The sequence below is a fragment of the Elephantulus edwardii genome, unplaced genomic scaffold (assembly GCF_000299155.1).
Source record: "Elephantulus edwardii isolate Elephantulus edwardi_28Jun2011 unplaced genomic scaffold, EleEdw1.0 scaffold00006, whole genome shotgun sequence".
In the NCBI taxonomy this organism is placed as follows: Eukaryota; Metazoa; Chordata; class Mammalia; order Macroscelidea; family Macroscelididae; genus Elephantulus; species Elephantulus edwardii.
Window position 1 is genome coordinate 10,621,700 of NW_006399756.1, and position 18,142 is coordinate 10,639,841.

Consider the following 18,142-nt stretch of genomic DNA (forward strand, 5'->3'; position numbering starts at 1 on the left):
CAGGCACTTCACCGAAGACGACATTCAGATGGCTAACAAACACATGAAGAAATGCTCAAAATCCCTAGCCCTAAGAGAGATGCAAGTTTTTGTTATTCTTGTTAAGTGCCATCGAGTCATAGACAACTCATTGCAACCCTATGAATGAAAGACCTGAACACCTGTATAACTTTGGTCATTTCTCAATGTTCATAGAGTTTCCAGAGACAAGCTATTTGGGAAGCGGATGCCACTCCTGCTTCCAAGCTTGTTTTAATCGGGGAGCTCCACCCAACACTGTCCACCATGGGTAACTATTATCTCATTTGATGCATCAGTGCCACAGTGTTCAGCATCACAGAAATCTTACCATAACAAAATTCAAAATCCCCCCACAAAAACATGTATATCCAAACAAATTAGGCAAAAGGGGAAAGTAGGTAAAATAAGCATAATATCAGACAAACAAAAGCTAAGATATTCATTTCCAGAAAATCTGTACAACAAGAAATGTTGAAGAAAGTTCTTCTGGCTAAAGAAAAATAATCCCAAGTGGAAAACTAAAGCTGAAAGAATGAATAAAGAAAGATCCCCAGAAATGGCAAGTATGCAGAGAAACTGAAATTTTTTTAAAAAATTTTCTAACAATACCTTGGTTGCTTAAAATAAAAATAAAGTTTTGTGGGATGTATAGCACTGCAGAAGTAAAATATAAGAGAGAACATCAAGGTCACGAGAGAAGAAATGAAAATTCACCATTGGAAGATTTTTAAATTGTATGAAAAGTGATCTAATAGTATAATACTGGCTTACAGAAGACAGTGATGAATTAAAATGCATATTGTGAGCCCTAGAGCAAGACGAAAAAAGGTTTTTTTAAGAGAATAAGTAAAAATTCAATAAAGGAAATAAAACGGGATACTAAAAATTATTTCATTAATAAGACAGGAGGAAATAAAGGGACAAAGTGCAGATGGAACTAAGAGAAAACAAAAGATGGTAAAAAATAAAAAGACAAGATGGTAGACTTGGCCCCAACAGATCAATAATTACAGTCATTGTAAAGGGCGTAACACCCCAATTAACATGCACAAATTGCCCAGATCAGGTAATATTAAAAGATAAATCTAAAGGCTTACAAGAGACATTCTTGAAATAAGTAAATACACATTGGTTGAAAACAGAAAGATGTAAGAAAGACATTCTGTATAGACTTTCATTTCGAACAAGACAATGCAGCTATAAATATCAGATAAAGCAGACCTTAACTCAAGAAATTGGAGCACAAATAGATAAGAACCTCACCAAGATCAAAATGGTGCACTTCATCAGGAGATAAAATTCAAGAAAATTAACTAGACAGGCATAGGAAATATGACCCAAAATCGACATCAAAAAGGGGGGAGAGAAGAAAAGCAATGAAACCTTGAGCTCATCAGTTCAAAACTAGAAGCAAGTACAGGGTGGGGGGAGTATTTGTAAAAGCAACACAGACAAAGCCAGAATAAGTACGCAGATTAAGGCAAAATATTCATTATCTTCACAGAATAAAAACACAGAAATGTTTTCATTACTATAGTTTGGTAGAGCTGACATATCTGCAAATTAAAAGACTTAAAGAGTGAGAATATACAGGATCTTAATAGCACGGTTAAGTTACTTTAACGTATTTAAGTCTCTGCACTTACCAATCAGAAACTATTCATTATGTTCATATTATGCAAATTTCTAACAAATGACTATGTATGTGTTCACAAAGAAAATAATTAAAAAAGTATAGCACGCAGGACCACAGCGGCTGATCTCAGTACAATAAAACTGGTTTAGAATGAATTCTTATCACCCGCACTGTAAAGGCTGGGAACCGAAAGCCCAGAAAAAGCAACCTGTCCAAGTTCAGTGCCTTGTAAACTACATACATGTTTGGTGGCCTAGTGGGTAAGGAGTTGTGCTGTGAACACAAAAGGAGGGTGGTTCAAATCCACCAGCTGTTCCAAGGGAGAAAAGAAGGGTCAGCTGCTCCAATGGGGTTTACAACCCCTGGAAACCAGCTGGAGGGCCAGCATGGAGTTGGTTCTGACTTGACAACCCTAATGAGTCAGCCTGAACTCAATGTTTGATCTACAATCTGCTGTCTTAGCCTCTGTGCTGTTCCTAGGGATATAATTAACATGTTCAACTGCTAACCAAATTCACATAGACTGGAGGTCAGAAAGGTCCAGCAATATAGTTCCAAAAAGATGGTGGGGCCCAGTTCTGTCCTGGCACTTATGTGGGCTGCCCTGGGCCAGGGTAAACTCAGTAACAACCAGTTCATACTTCGACCTAGGTACAGGAGAAAGGAGATACAGATATTGCCTTTAAAAAGGTCTAAGCATACTACAAATCACAATAATTAAAATGTTATATTGGTTTACAACCAGGCACAAACAACAGCAGAACAGAATCCAGAAGTAATTCCATGGGGATAAAGAAATGTGTATATAATAAAGATGTGAGAGAAAAATGATTATTTAATAGTTGGCAAATAATTTTAGAAAAAAATAAAGGTAAACCACATATCTAAGCTCATAAATTAAAACATATAACTTTCAATATATTTAAGAATTAAAGTTAAGGAACAAAAGAATAAAATAGTAGGCAATACAGGAGCCTATTTCTTTGTCTTTAGACGGGAAATACTACAAAGACAGAAACTTTGAAACCACAAAGAAAGACTTAAATTTAGCTCTATAAACATTGAAACGTGAACAATAGTGAATGTAACAATAGCAGTGCCGCTTGTCACAGCAAGAACTGAAGCCACTGTGAAATCTATGACTAGGGCAAGATTTATACAATGAACCACCATCTATATGTCATTTCCTGGTGGCCTGCATGTTGCTATGGTGCTGGATGCTGTACCACTAGTATTTCAAGGATCAGTAGAGTTACATTACACCCTAGGCAAGTTCCAGCAGAGCTTCCAGACTAAGACTATAAAGAAAAGCTTCACATTCTACTTCCAAAAACTAGCCAATAAATTACAATAAAATATTGTCCAACACAGAAGGTAAGTCCACCAGGTTTCAAGTCACTATAAAACAGCTTCAACCACGGCAATTATCATGAAGATGGTTCAAGACCAGTCAAGATTTCATTCTGCTATTTACACGGTTGCTCTGAGCAACCAGCTCAGTAACAGCTAACAAAATGTAATGGAACATCACAGAGCTGGTAACAAGAAAAGTGAAACAGAAAATCTCTTCACACCCAAAAGTATTACTCTTTTAAATGTTTTCACTGGCTTTATTTTGTCCTTCATCTGTCTTAATATATGTCTCTTATCTATTAATCACATATAAATATCCAAAAGAAATTAACTTCCAACAGCAAATATTTAAAGAAAAATCATTTATCAATATGATTATTTTGATAATGATATATTGCCTTATGTCCATAATTCACCATTCTTCAACTGTTGTACTCTACAGTTTATTTTTCATTTTCACATGTACTTGTTTTCCTTTTTATATAGTAATAAACACCTTTATACATTTTTTTGCATCTTTTATATTGATGTTTCTTATAAATATCTCTAATGAAAAGGCAGGAATTACTTGATGGCTGTTTATAAATTATGACATTACTCTTCACAAAAGCCATGTTTCTTTTAATAAGCATCTTGCACTTTCTAGACGTGAAGTTTTATTTTCTGATTTTTCTTTAAATATTTGAGTTGATGTAAAATATAGAACTGTTGAGTTTGGTCTCAGAAGTCACTGGTTGATCTATTGTTATTTCCTTAAGTTTGTTGCTGTTGTTACACAACAATCTTAAAGAAATAACAATATGGAACTGAGCCACAGCTGACCCTCTAGCAGGTACTCAGAGGCAGTTAATTGCACAAAAGGGGAGGAGACTGCCCATCTTTCTCCCATGGAGCAACGGGGGATTCAAAGTACGTGCCTTCAGGATTGCAGCGCCACTTCTTACCATTAGGCCACTAGAAGTCCCTTCCTTTAACTTTCTTTTTATTTTTCCCTATGACAGAAAAATCTATACTGATAGAGTGTGAAAGTAATACATGCTTGTTATAAACTAAATAGGCAATATATGTAAAAGAAAAACAGCTCAAAGCTGCTCTCTTCCAGTCATTTCCAAATCATAGTAATTATTTTGTTTCTAAGGAGCTCTGGTGGCCCAGTGGTAAGAAGCTACACTGTAGCCCCAAAGGCACATGGTTTGAATCCACCATCTGCTCCACAGGAGAAGGATGGGTAATCACCTTCCATGTGATTTACTGCCTCTGAAAAGCCACTGGGAGTCGGTTTTGACAATATCAAACAATAACAATTGTGTTTCTGAGTCTGTATCTTAACAGAGCAAAGCTGACCATCCTTCTCCCACAGAGCAGCTGGGGTTTCAAATTGCTGGACTTGTGGTACAAACCAAATACTCAACCTACTGCATCAGCAGGGATCTAAATAAAAGACGCTGTCACTGTTGTTATGTCATAAGGCCAGCTCCAACTTACAGCACCGCTGAGTATAACAGAACAAAAATCTGCCTATTCCCTTACCATCCTCATAACTTCCGCTGTGCTCAAGCCCACTGTGGCAGTTACTTTGTTAATTCTTCTCATCAAGAGTCACCCTCTCCTAGAGGAGCTCTGGTGGCCTAGCGGCAAGGAGCTGCAACTACAATCCCAGAGGTGCACGGTTCAAATCCACCAGATGCTCTGCCGAGGAAAGAAGGACAATCTCCTCCTGTACCAGTCAGATCTGATTTGACGGTACACTCACACAAAAAGAATAAAATAAAAAAAATTTAAAAAGTCTAAAGAGTCACCCTCTCCTTAAATGATCTTTTACTGTTCTAAGAACAGTGTCCTTCTGCAAGTGAGCTCTGGTGGCCTGGGGGCAAGAAGCTCACTGTAATCCCAGAGGTGCACTGTTTGAATCTACCAGATGCTCTGATGGAGAAGGAGGGGCAATCTCCTCCTGTACCAGTCTGTTCTGATTTGATGGTACATGTACAAAAATCAATAAAAAAAGAACACTGTCTTTCTGCAAGATCTGCCCACCCCATCCCCATGCTGATAATATAAGCAATCTCACCCTCTTTGCTTATGGAGAGCACCCTGACTGCTCTTTCTTCCAAAACAAATGTGTTTATTCTTGGTTGTTGTTGCAGTTGTTGTTGTTTGGTGCAAAGAGTCGAGTATGAACAACAGATCTGAACCCTGTCTTATGCTGTGACATTTTTCACACTTCTTGACACACTGGAGTCCTTTATAGCACTTGCTGTGTCAATCCACCTGGTTAAGGGTCTTCCTCTTCTTCACCTACCCTCTACCTTTCTGAGAATCATGTCCCCCTCCAAGGAAGAGCTCCTCCTAGCAACATGCCCAAAATATGTAAGAAGCCTCAACCATCTTTGTCTGCAAAGAATACTCTGGTTGCGCTCTCTCCAATACATATTTGTTTGTTCTTTTGGCCGCCCGTGCAAAGATCAACACTCTTCTTCAACACCACACCTTGAAGATTTCAAGTCTTCTTCTGTCATCCTTATTCACCATCCAGCTGTAAGATGCATTGCAAATGATTGCAAAGACCATGACCGGAATCAGATGCACCTTAGTCCTCAAACTGGCATCATTACTCCTCAATAATTTGGAGAGGTCCATAACTGCAGACTTTCCCAGTACAACACATCTCCTGATTTTCTGACTGTTGGTACAAAGGATGTTAATTGTGGATCCATGTAAGATGAAGCTGTTGATAGTTTCAATTTTTTTCTTTACCTATTATGTTGTTGCCTGTTGGTCCGGTGGTAAGAATCTTAGTTTTCTTGACATTGACATGCAATCCACAATGAAGGCTGTGTTCTTAGATCTTCTGCAATAAGTGCTTCAAGTTCTCCTCACTTTCAGCAAGAATGCTTTGTCATCTTCGTAACACAGGTTATTGATGAGTCTCCCTCTGATCCTGATTCCTTTTCATCGAGTCCAGCTTCTTGAATAATTTGTTAAACATACAGATTGAATAGTTATAGAAAGAGAATACAACCCACACATTCTTTTCTTCATTTTAAATAATATAGTGTTCCCTTGATCTGTTTGTACAGCAGTTTCCTGGTCCAGGAATTTACATGAGCACAATTAAGTGCTCTGGGATTCCCATTCTTCAAAATGCTAGCCATAACGTGTTATGATCCACAGAGTCAAATGGCTTTGCATAGTCAAGAAAGCATAGAGAGACATTTTTCTGATATACTTTACTTTCTGTCAGGATCCATGTGATATTAGCAATGATATCCCTGGTGCCATGGCCTCTTCGAAATCCTGCTTGAATTTCCGGCAGTTCCTTATCTATGTACTGTTCTGCCAATTTTTAATGATCTTCACCAGTGTTTTACCTGTATATGATCTTAATGACATTGTCCGAAAGTTTCAACATTCTGTTGGATCATCTTGCTTGGGAATGGGAACAAACATGGACCTTCTCCAATCCACTGGCCAGATAGCTGTCCTCCAAACATCCTGGCACTGACTGGGGAGCGCATCCAGGCTGCATCTGTTAACTGAAACTAGTCAACTGTTATCCCATCAATTCCTAGCCCTTTTTTTTTTTTTTCACTAATGCCTTCAAGGCAGCTTCCACTTCCTCCTTCAATAACATTGGGTCCTGTTCCTATAATACGTCCCAAAAATTTGCAGTGTCAGTCAGTTCTTTTGGTACAGTGACTCGGTGTACTCCCTCCATGCAGAGCGAGTTCTTCCTCTTTTGTTTACCAACTCCAGCTCTCTGCACATTCCATTGTAATACTCCGCTTTGCCTTCTTAAGGGCCTTTTGAAATTTTCTCTTCAACTCTTTTACTTCAGCATGTTTCCCCTTTGGTTTGGCTTCTCAATGCTCCACTGACATTTTTAGAGTCCCTTCTGACATCCGTGTCAGTTTTTTCTTTCTCCTCTGTCTTTGTATTGACCTTTTGCTTTCTTCATGGATGATATCCTTGATATCACCACACAAATCATCTGATCTTTGATCACTGGTGTTCAATGCTCCAAACCTTGCTCTTGGTAGCTCATTTTCAATGTTAAATAGTAGTATATTCAATGTTCTTCTCTAAAATCACAATTCAAAAGCATCAATTTTTCTTCAGTCTTCCTTATTCTTTGCAGGGATGATGAGGATGGCACAGACAGGGTACAGCTCAGACTCATAGGGCGAAACGAGTTGTAGTCGACTCAACTGCACCTAATAAAGAATGAAATTTTAATGATCCCTTACGTCTGGGGTAAAGAAAATAGGTGTGTTGGAGACAGTGAGATTAGGTCAAGAAAGAACAGGATTCAGAGCTATTTTACAGAGGGTCATTATAAGTTGCAGCCGACTTGATAGCATATAACAGCAACAATTCTTTCCTTTAAAAAGTTTGTGTTGTAAAAACAAACAAAAATAATTACTGTCAGGTTGATTCCAACTCATGGCAAACTCACATATGTGATGGTAAAACCTAACTCCATATGGTGTCCAATGACTTCTTTTTCAGAGGTAGATCACCTTCCTTCCAAGGTACATTTGGATGGATTTGAACACATATCTTTTGGGGGAACAGAGCATAACCCTTTGTATCTCCCAGGGCTCCTGAGATAATTTACATCGAGTGTTATTTTGTTTTGGTTTGTTTTGCTTCCTAAGTGTAGCTTGTATTTCTACTGAAATCACAATTTAAAGGTGAATTTGCTTTTCATATTTTTCCTTTAATGAGTTCTTTGTTCATATCAATTGCTCTTTTCCTTTTTTTTTTTTTAAAGGAAGAGTTCTTACTGGTTTTCTTTTCTTACTAGCTAGTAGGAGCTCTGTGTCTATGGAGGGCATTAACTTGTAACTCTACAAGAAGAGCAGTTCCTATGAAAAGATTAAATGGTGTAGTGGCCGGCAGGTGCCTAATGCAAAGCTGGCACATAGTAGGTTCACACGCCCACCCCTCAGTCGGTTCACGCTTCGCTACGGTGGTCTTCAGCATGGCGGGGATTGTGAGGTTGACACTGCACTGGGCAGGATTTTGTTCTGTTGTATGTGGCTGTGGCTGTGTGTGTGTGTGTGTGTGTGTGTGTGTCTACAGCACTTAAAAGCAACAGGTTTAAGTGTGTCTCCTTCTCTTCCTCCATCTCTCTCATCCATCAGGTTACCGAAGCAAAGACAAAGGTCAATTAAAAAGTAAAATCATACTAACTGCCTTCAAGTTGAGTCCAACTAGTAAAGACTCTACAGAACAAAGGAGATCTAACCCGCAGGGGTTCCAGAATTGTCATGTTTAGGGAAAGTGACCACTACTACAATTTCTCCTGCCAAGTGGCTGGGGGCGGGGCGGGGGGGGGCTTGAACCAACTGACCAACTGAATGCTCGGCCGCCGCACCCGCACACGCATGCCCACTGATCTCTCCTCACTGACTTCATGGACGTTTACGTAACTTTTTAAAGTCCTGGTTCAGGGCTCTGTTCTCCCACCTTTGCTTGTCAATTTCCCTTCATCTCCACACACGAGGGGAGTAGCTCTTCAAAACTACAGCTGCACAAAGAAAAACCAAATTCTTCCTTGTAAAATCTCAATGACTGACCCAGGATTTCCACTCCCAAACATGTATCCAATAGAGACTGCAAGTGTACCCACGGGAAGATAAGGCTGCCTAGCAGCCAAAACAAGAAATAATCCAAATGTTCCCCCGGCAGTAAAAGGAGTAAATAAAGAAGGTAGGGACAGTCTATGAACCACACTACAGCTCTGAGGATGGACAGACCACAGCTGCATATAGTGTAGTGAATCATCAAATCAAGCCAGACAAACACAAGAGTGCATGTATGATCCCGTTTATCCAGCGTCCAAGAAGGGGCAGACTAACTTCCGGTACTTGATATCTGTATAGCTGTTACCCCGAAGTTGCTGGAAACCATCATGGCAGTTGCCTGCAGAGCTGCAGAATTCTGAATCCTGCACTTTTTTGTATGATGTTATTTTAAGGCTGAACTAAATGCAACTGTCATTTTTATAAGTCAAAGCAGCTGAAGATCAGCAGTTTCACAGAGTTCAACCTAATATTTCAATGAGAACATAGAAAAATAACCTATTGAAAAAGCAGAAAGGCCCCTCTAGCATTGATTGGCAGAATGCTACCTTTTTGAAAACACACCTGCAGTTTCTTGCCCTGTCTCTTCCTCCTCTGTCTTCAGCAGAGACAGTGTAACAACTAGTCCCTCAGCCCTGAGGGGCAATTTTTCACAGCACAGGCGGGAAGCTGTGATTAAGACATCCCCCGGGCTCCTGGGCGCTGTCCTTCCATGTCACTCATCTCAGAGGCATCTCAAAGGCTCCCCTTCCCACCCTGTTGATTTGCCGGTGAGATGAGGACACTGAGGCCAGCATCTGTCTTATCTGAGGAGCCTCCTCCTTGTAAATAAATGCATCTTAGATCTCACTCATCTGAGGAGTAGCAAAACTATTTTTTTTCCAAGCTGCTATGTGACTAGGCTAATTTTTACATTAAAATAAAAACAATCAGAGAAAAATTAAGCTCCTCACCTTTACGAGCCTTCTGTGGGTCATAAAATGCATAATCTTTGTAACTAATTGAGATCACTTTATCCATAGTTAGAAAATTAATGGTCTTCTTTTGCCATATTACAAGCATTTATCACCTTGTGGAAAAACATCATCAATCTCAGAAACCCGGGTACAGCCAACTCATTGTACAGTGGCAAATAATATTTCAAGCAGAAGGATGCTCCATTTATCAGATGATGAGGCCGAAGTTCTCCTGGGAGTGGAGGGACGCCTGGGAAACACCTGTCCTGGCTGCCATGAGGGGGCGGAGAAGGCATCTGAGGGAAAGAACTTCTATCTGAGTAAGGTAAAGTGAAAACAGACTCCAATGGAAAAGATGAGAATACAGCATTCCCTCCACATGTTATCTCACGCAGCTATACTATTAACAGATTGGATTCAGTGTCTTCCAATCACTGTCATAATGGGCTGCCAATTTAAGTGACCACTGGGAAATTACAAGACCAAGCCTATTCCGCCCCATCAGACAATTGGTCGAGGTAACCCATGTGTACCACTTTCTGGGCAGTAAAAGGGGCTATTTGAAATCTATTTAAAGCAGGTAATTGTTTTATAGCAATCCTGTAGCAAACCATGTGTCATAAGAAATCATGAGCTATCTAAGGAGCTCTGGTGGCCTAGAGGCAAGAAGCTGCCCTGCAATCCCAGAGGTGTATGGTTCGAATCCACCAGATGCTCTGTTGGAGAAGGAGGGACAATCTCCTCCTGTACCAGTTAGATCCAGTTTGATGGTACACACACAAAAAAAATATATTTAAAAAAAATCATGAGCTATCTAACGGCATTTGTATTTCATGTACATTAACACACGCTAATACTAAGAATATTACTATGTGTTGAATATCTAAAACGAGTTGAGTGTTGTCCGCCTTATAGCCACAAGCCTTACTTTCATGAGTGTTGTTAGCATTCCTCCTGAATTGAACCAAGGTTTAAGTTGGTAAAATGCCTTCCCCAAAGGCTCACACAATCAGTGACGAAATCAGTATTCGGATTCAAGAGACCAGAATCCCAAAACCACTACACGGCACTGCCTCTCTTAGACACCACACACATGAGACAGGGATGGCCTTGAGTGGGGTGAGACACCCGGGTGTGGTGATACAGACCCCAGATGCTAACGCACATTATCTGGTATGATCTAATGAGCACGGTGCATGAAGACATGGTTGAGTCAGTTTATAATACAGTGGCAAGAAGCCGCACTGCAATCATGAAGGCACACGGTTTGAATCCAGCAGCTGCCCTGTGGAAAAAGGATGGGCAATCTCCTTCTGTGCAATTAACTCTGCAAACCTGCTGGAGGGTCAGCTATGGGTCAGTTCCAACTCGATGGTATACAACAACAACATATTCTCAACAATAAAATTTTCTAATAAATAAATATTGTAAAAAATTCAATGATGTATTGTCCTCATTTCCAACATAAAGAACTGAGGTCCAAAGTTTTAAAAACTCATTTACTGCTGACAGAGCTGAAATCTAAACCCACAAGTACTTTGCCCCAAAACCCATGATCTCTAATTTCTCCATTTGCCTTCATCAGTTCTTTCAGTTGCTAGAGAAAAAGCAAAACTATGTCTGAGCAGGGCAGTGGGGGAGCAACCCATGTCAGGGGTGGAAGAGGTGCAGCCAGGGTGCTCCTTGGAGGCAAGGATTGTAAAACTCTGACTGACACACTTCGGGCCTGATGTCAGCAGGGGTCAGTCCTTGGAAGAAGCCATCATGCGAGGAAAGATGGAGGAAGATGCCCAAGGAGATGCACTGACGCAGTAATTACACAAGGGGCTGGAGCCAGTGGAGGTGGTGAAGACCCCATAGGAGAGGATAAGGCTCAGGTCCGTGGTTCACAGGATCGCTGGGTCATAGTCAACTTGAAGGCGTCCAACAGGAGGAAAACATCACAACATGTGCTTTAGAGCTAATCACCCCGGAACACTCAGCTCACACACACTTCTCCTCACACTTCACAGGGGGACTTGTCGAGGGCAGGGTCCTGGATGCATCCACCTGGCAGCCCTCCCATCCCAAATGTGGCCTCCACACTTAACACCAGGGAGACAAAGGATGGTAGGCCAGGAAGGGGTCAATGATGCCATGACTCAAAAGTCAAGTCTGATATTTCTCCCACGTCCCCTTGGCCAGAGCTCAGCATATGACCCCACCTGAAAGGGAACGGTTTGTAAAATTTAGTAAAAATTCAGTTTCGTGGGCTTCCCTTCCACAAATAGATTTCCTCCAAGTCTGGCCTTAGGTAAAGCTAATGCAGGTAGTCAACAGGCTTTCTCCAGCACAAACACCAAGCACTAGAGTTCTGTAAAAATTATAAGACCAACTCCAATCTGATGAGCTCTCACACAGCACCAGCCATGCTGTGCCAAGGTCAAGGTGGGGAGTGTAGTCATACAGAAGACAGGGGTGCAGATGTAGGCCACATAATCCAACAGGAAACTAGTGACCACAGGGAAGAGATAAATAAAACAGGCACACCCTCTCTGAGGGAGAGAGGCGGGCTCTGAAATACCATGCAAGCAGCAGAGCCTGTGGAATAGCCTAACTAGAGCCCAGGGGAATCACCCATTCCTACCGCTGGGCAAATACCTGAGCAGGTACTTGTTTAAGACCTCAGAGGTCCTTAAATAGACACCTAGATAGGAAGAAGTCTTGTGTTACCTCTACAAGAAAGCCCACCCTTCCCGGCAAGATCCTGAGATCATGGACAATCTCATGCTACTTCATCCCTCCTCCCACCCTCCCAGAACCCATACTTTGTGCCCTGGCCATGCTTGGGATCCAGTGCCCAAGACAAAAAGATTCTGGAAATACCCCAAGCCTTTGCTCCAAGAGGCGCCTTCTCAGAAGTCATCTTGGTCCAGGCTCTCGAAACCTGGCACTTATGCTCAAGGCTCGAGTGAGATGCCAGCTAGCTGCCCCCACTGGCCCATCTTCTCCTGACTACCTTCCCAGGATCAATTAAACCTCCCTCTGGGGAAAATGGAACCAACTCCTGCAATGGTCCCTAACCTGAACTCCTAGACTGACACCAAGGGATGCTAGGTGAAGGGAACTGCTAAAATATTGTCAAAATGTCAAAAACCCATAAAGCATTTTCACTGTGGATTGCAAACCATTCCCTGTTGGACTGTGTGGAGCTCTGGTGGTCCAGTGGTAAGAGGCTGCACTGCATAATCCCACAGGCACACGGTTCACATCCACCAGCTGTCCTGACAGAGAGGGCCTGGCAATCTCCTCCTTTGTGATTAACTGTCTCTGTAAACCCCCTGGAGGGTCAGCTATGGGCCAGTCCCATCTCAACAGCACACAATAACAAGAAGCATTTCGCACACTCAAGCAGCCTGCAGAGCCTGCTAAGTACCAGGGTCGCCTGTGCTGGGATGGAGTATTATCCAAAATTAGTCACGAAGGGTAAATGGCAGCACCTAACACCAGCCCAGGCGTCATCAGGCCAGTCCCACCTTGGCCACCCCATGTGTGCCAGTGCGGAATGATGCTGCATGGCATTCCCGTGACTACTTTCAAGAAGGAGGTCCCAAAGCCTTTCTTCTGAGGCATCATCAAGTGGATTCAAACACCCAGCCTTTCAGTTAGCAGCCAAGCTTATTAAGTTTTTGCACCACCCAGAGACTCTGCTTGACTCAAAAACACCCAGTGCTCTCAAGCCACAGCCAACCCCTGGATTACAGAGTAGGGATGCTTTGTACATAGAGCGTAACCTTTGTGAAAGGAGGGCTCTCCAGGCCTTTCTTCCTGGTGGCACTAGGCAGATTTGAACCACCAATCTTTAAGTTAGTAGCTGAGCATTAAGCCTCTGCACCAACCAGAAATTAAATCAGTAGATCAGCCCGCTGCGGTGGAACCAAGCTGCAGACACTGAGCCTCAGACGCTGCCTTTATTGGCTCTGTGATCCAGGTAGTCCTTAACCTGGCTTTGCCTCAGCTGCATCACCTGGACCACCAAGATAGCACGTCAACTTAGTGTAAAGGTGAAATGACACTTATGAGTGTTCTCTTCAGAGCCTGGCACGTAGTAAGCTTTTAGAAGATGCAATCTATCACTAGCGGTGGGTGGTAACAGTGTAACAGAAGCAGTAAGCTGAGGGTGTGTGCTGCAGAGCTGGGGTGGGCCTCTCATTTCCTCGCTGAGTGCAGATGAGCAAGGTCCAGGCAGCTCTGGCATCTGGAGACATGCTCATAGGGTCCCGCTGGGAGTCTGCATAGCAGCAGGAAGGAGAGCAGAGTCTCCCAGTATACCTATTCCTCCTCTCTTCCCAGCCCACACAGCACCATAGGAAGAGCCAGGGACCCTCTCAGTGTGCAAACCACACAGCACATGCAGCCTCAATGTTGCACACTGCACTTTCAGTTTTTCTTAAACTTTGGGCTCCTACAGCCAATTTATTCCTTGTTACATCAGACTGTAGGGCAGTTCTGTTTTACATTAAACCCAATCCCATACTCTCTAACTTGATTCCAATTGATACAGACCCTACAGGGCAGAGTTAAAACTGCCCCACATGGTTCCCCAGAGGGTTCCAAGGTTTTAACTCTTGACAGAAATACACTGTCACATCTTCCTCCTGCAGAATGGCTGGTGAGTTTGAACGACCAAGCTCTGGGTTAACTGCCAAATGCTTAACCACTGTGCTCCCGCGGCCCCTTGAAATTTACTCTGCAAATTCTCTTTCCATTGGATGGTCCACAAGACTCTGCGAAACCCATGGTTGAGAGGCGGCTTCCATCCTCACTGTCCATGAGTCCACACACATTTCATGAGCCCTGACTTCAACTCTACACCAAACAGGTAGACTATGGATCCTGGGGGTTCTCCCCTCATGTAGAGTAAATGTGGTTACAGGGTGGCTGTCTTCAGAGACACTTCTCTGAGTCCACAAGTTAAGAAAGAAGCTAGGCCTTCCCCATTGACTCCGTGGTGCTGCAGAACAGGGCACAAGTACCTAGGAGAATGCTCTTATGGATAGATTCAACTTTGCAGCAGGGAAATAGAATCCGGCAGGCCCAAACAAACCGAGTGAGACCCAGCTGCTGTGACCACTGTCATGGCCAGAGGACAGGGTCCAACCCATCAACTTCTCAGGCCAGCACTGGGAAAGGATGAAACCTTCCCCACAAAGGAGGCATCCTTCCTTGAACCAGAAACTCATCCAAGAGAACAAAGGGGCATGTGTATCAGTGTGCTCAGAGCTGGTTCCATTGGAAGGCTAAGGGCCAGATAACAGCATCTGAACATCTCAGATCCAATCCACCACCACCTGGATTGGGAGCTCCGCATCCATCCCAACATCACTCCGCAGATAAGAGTCAAAGGTGGACACACTGTCAACATTTCCCAACTTAATAGTAAATCAAGAACTCATCAAAAAAACTCCATGAATGTCCTAGTGTTTACCCTGAGGGAAGGCAGCATCAGATAATCCATTAAACAAAGCAAAAGGGAAATTAAGAAGAAATGTGCATGTGTGTATGTGTGTATATATACACACAAACACACACACTACCTATCTACTCTATATCTCTATCTTTATATGTATTATCTTACACTCCCTATATCTACACACTCTATATATATACACCCCATATATATATATATGCACACACTCCTCATATATATACTCCCTATGTATGTATTCCCTATATATATAATATATATACATACATATACATATATATATTTGTGGTTGTTGATTGTCTTTGAGTCAAGCACAACTCATAGCGACCCCATGAGGGCTTGAAGCCCCTCTACAACCATCGAAATTTATCAAAGTTTAGATAGATAGTTGTTACATGCCAAAAATATATACATATACATATACACACACACACAAACATACACATATATATATTCTCTTTCTCTCTCTCTCTATATATATATACACACAAACACAAACACACACACATATACACTGTCTCTCTCTCTATATATATATTACCTATATACACACCTATATATCTAGGCTCTACACAAATCCTTTGAGAAAAGCAAGATACACTTAAAAATGGTAATTACCAAGTTTCACTGTGCCTGCACAGACCTTTGTCTATTTGAAATCACATGGCATAAACGTTCAGGAAGAAATTTGGAGGGAAATCTGAAAACAATATCAATATTCCACCAATTATTGGATTTTTTAAAAATCTGACAATTCCTGAGCAGCGATCAAATCAGCTGGACCAAGAGCCTATCTCATTTATTCCCTCACTATTTGCCCACCCACCGAATGGCAAATTGTACTGTGCACCAAACATGCTATTTTATCATCATAATCACATCCTAATTGAATGGGGTCTGGCCTCTCTGTCACCTGGAAACTGTCCCCACCTGATCCATCCCAGGAACTGGTTGCTCTAAGGTTCCTTCCTAAGGTGGGAGACCAGGGTGAGCAGAGCTGTGATTTGTTTTCCCAAAGGCGCCAGGTGGGGACTGAAGTTCTCCAGCTCCCCTTCCCTGTGAATAACACTAGTGTTCCCCGGAGGCGGAGAGGGGGGCTCGCCCGCATCTGGAGGCGCTCACGGACCTTTCTGATCAAATGCTCTGGTGAATATCGTCCCTAGAAAAGAAAAACATGCAATAAAGAGCATTTCTTCGCATGCAGCTATCCCGGGCTGCACGGAACGGAAGTCATCTTTGACAGATGCAGCCGGCCAAACCTGCTGCCAAACCTGCCACCAAGAGCTGCCCAGATGCGTGGCAGGAGCCCACAGGGAGCCTCCAGTTAGGAATGGCTCTTTTCGGGCTTTTCCATAAGAGGCACATCCAGAAAGTTCACACAAGGTTAATCATGGAAAATGTGTCAGCAGACAGCCTTGGGCAGAAGGGGGAAAGGAATACCGGGAAGGGCGCGACAAACGCAGGTGGCGGGCGTCCAGGTGGGAGAGATCCCCAGGGGACCTTGGGGTAATCATGGGGTCCAGGCTATGACTTTACCTCTGGCAACGACAAGACAGCTCTGCGGCGTGGGCCCTGGAGGCCGGTGGGCTGGGGTCCCCGGGACACCCATGGCTTGGGGTCTGCAGGGGAACCTGCCCAGACCCCTGCCCGCCTCCCACCTTCACGGATCACTGTTCTTGGGTACAGATGCTGCCGCCCCCAAGACACAGACTCCCACTAGCCCCGGGTGTCTCCAGCCCAACCGTGGGTGGCCCCGACTTCCCGTGTCTCAGTAGCAACAGTTTTCCAGGTGGAGAAGGACCTCAAACGTCTCCTGGGGAAGCCGCTCACCAGGACCCAGGCGTCCAAAGCCAGAGGTCCAGAAAGGGACTGCACAGGGTGGGACGAGGGGGAACCGCGCCAGACGCGAGGGCTGCCGCATGGGAGCCAGCGACCACCATGGAGAAACTTCCCAGGACGCGGCGCGCATCCGAGTCCGGAGAGCGGCGTGCGTCCCCCCCGCAGGGGCTGCGGGCCGAGCGCCGAGCGGGACTGACAGCTCCCCGCACCCGCTCAGCGGCTGGACTCCGTCCACCGCACCCGGCCCTGGCCCTCGGAGGGGGAAGGGAAGGTCTGCTCCGGGTCCCCGAGGACGCAGCCCGAACAAGGCGGAGAGGGGGGCTCGAACCTGTGCCCCGGCGGGAGGCGGCGGCGGTGAGACCAACAAAGTTGGGGCACAGAGAGGTTTGGTGCCGTGGGTCCCGGTGTCGACGCCCCCGCCCCGTGGCACGCCACTACTTACACGAAGACCCCGAAGAGCAGGGCTCGCACCCCGATCTCGATGGCCAGCTCGCGCATGGTGCGTCCGGAGCAGCTCCCGCAGCAGCTGCTCTCCGGCTCCCGCAGCTCGGCGGCGCCGGCGCCCCAGACCCCGGGCGGCGGGAGGCGCTCCAGGCTCTCGCGCCCGGGCTCTGGGGACGCGGACGCACGGGCTGGGCGCCCCGGGGACTCCTGGCTCCCTCCTGATTATGGATTTGAACCTCTGCAGACTGCAGTGAAATTGCAGAATGGTATCTCTGATTAACTGGCAGAAATTTCTCCTTCACCAGGTAACAGTGTTTAGTTTAATTTGAACTCTTTAGATTGTATTTTAAAGGAAAGGTGCTTCTTTAAACCCATCCATTGACAAACATGAACTACCTTAGGATAATGAGAACGAATTTAGAAAACAATCAGCTTGACAACAAGGATTTCTAAATAATGGTGACACTCTTCCGTAAGCCTAAATAAATGCTTCTTTACCAGCCTTTAATAATTTTTATTTGCTTGTTAAATCTGATTAATACCACTCATAAATTGCTTTCACCCTATTTAGCTAAAGTTAAATTTTTACTTTGCGACTAAACTTCAGAGACACTGATCCCAACATAAGGAACTGCCATCAGCTGATGTGTTTGAAATCACAGAAGCCATCGAAGTTTCATATATAAGTTATTAGATGGAGGGCTGGTGAAAGGGAGATAGATGTGAAGGGAGGGGGTAGAAGTGGATGGATATCCTGTGGGATGGTGAAGCAGGAAATAAGTGCGTGAAGGTGCATGTGAGAAAGGCAGGGACAACACTGACACTAAAGTTAACTCCGCAA

General features: G+C 43.9%; 1 protein-coding gene across 1 annotated transcript in view; it reads right to left on the minus strand.

Moving 5' to 3' along the window:
* The window catches only part of PPAPDC1A (phosphatidic acid phosphatase type 2 domain containing 1A), a 142,852-nt gene extending 125,347 nt beyond the window's left edge, over nucleotides 1-17,505 (minus strand). The window contains exon 1 of the mRNA XM_006879893.1: nucleotides 17,300-17,505. Within this exon, the coding sequence (XP_006879955.1) occupies nucleotides 17,300-17,355 (56 nt within the window). The 5' untranslated portion in view covers nucleotides 17,356-17,505. The remainder of the gene's footprint in view (nucleotides 1-17,299) is intronic.
* Between the last annotated feature and the right edge of the window lie 637 nt (nucleotides 17,506-18,142).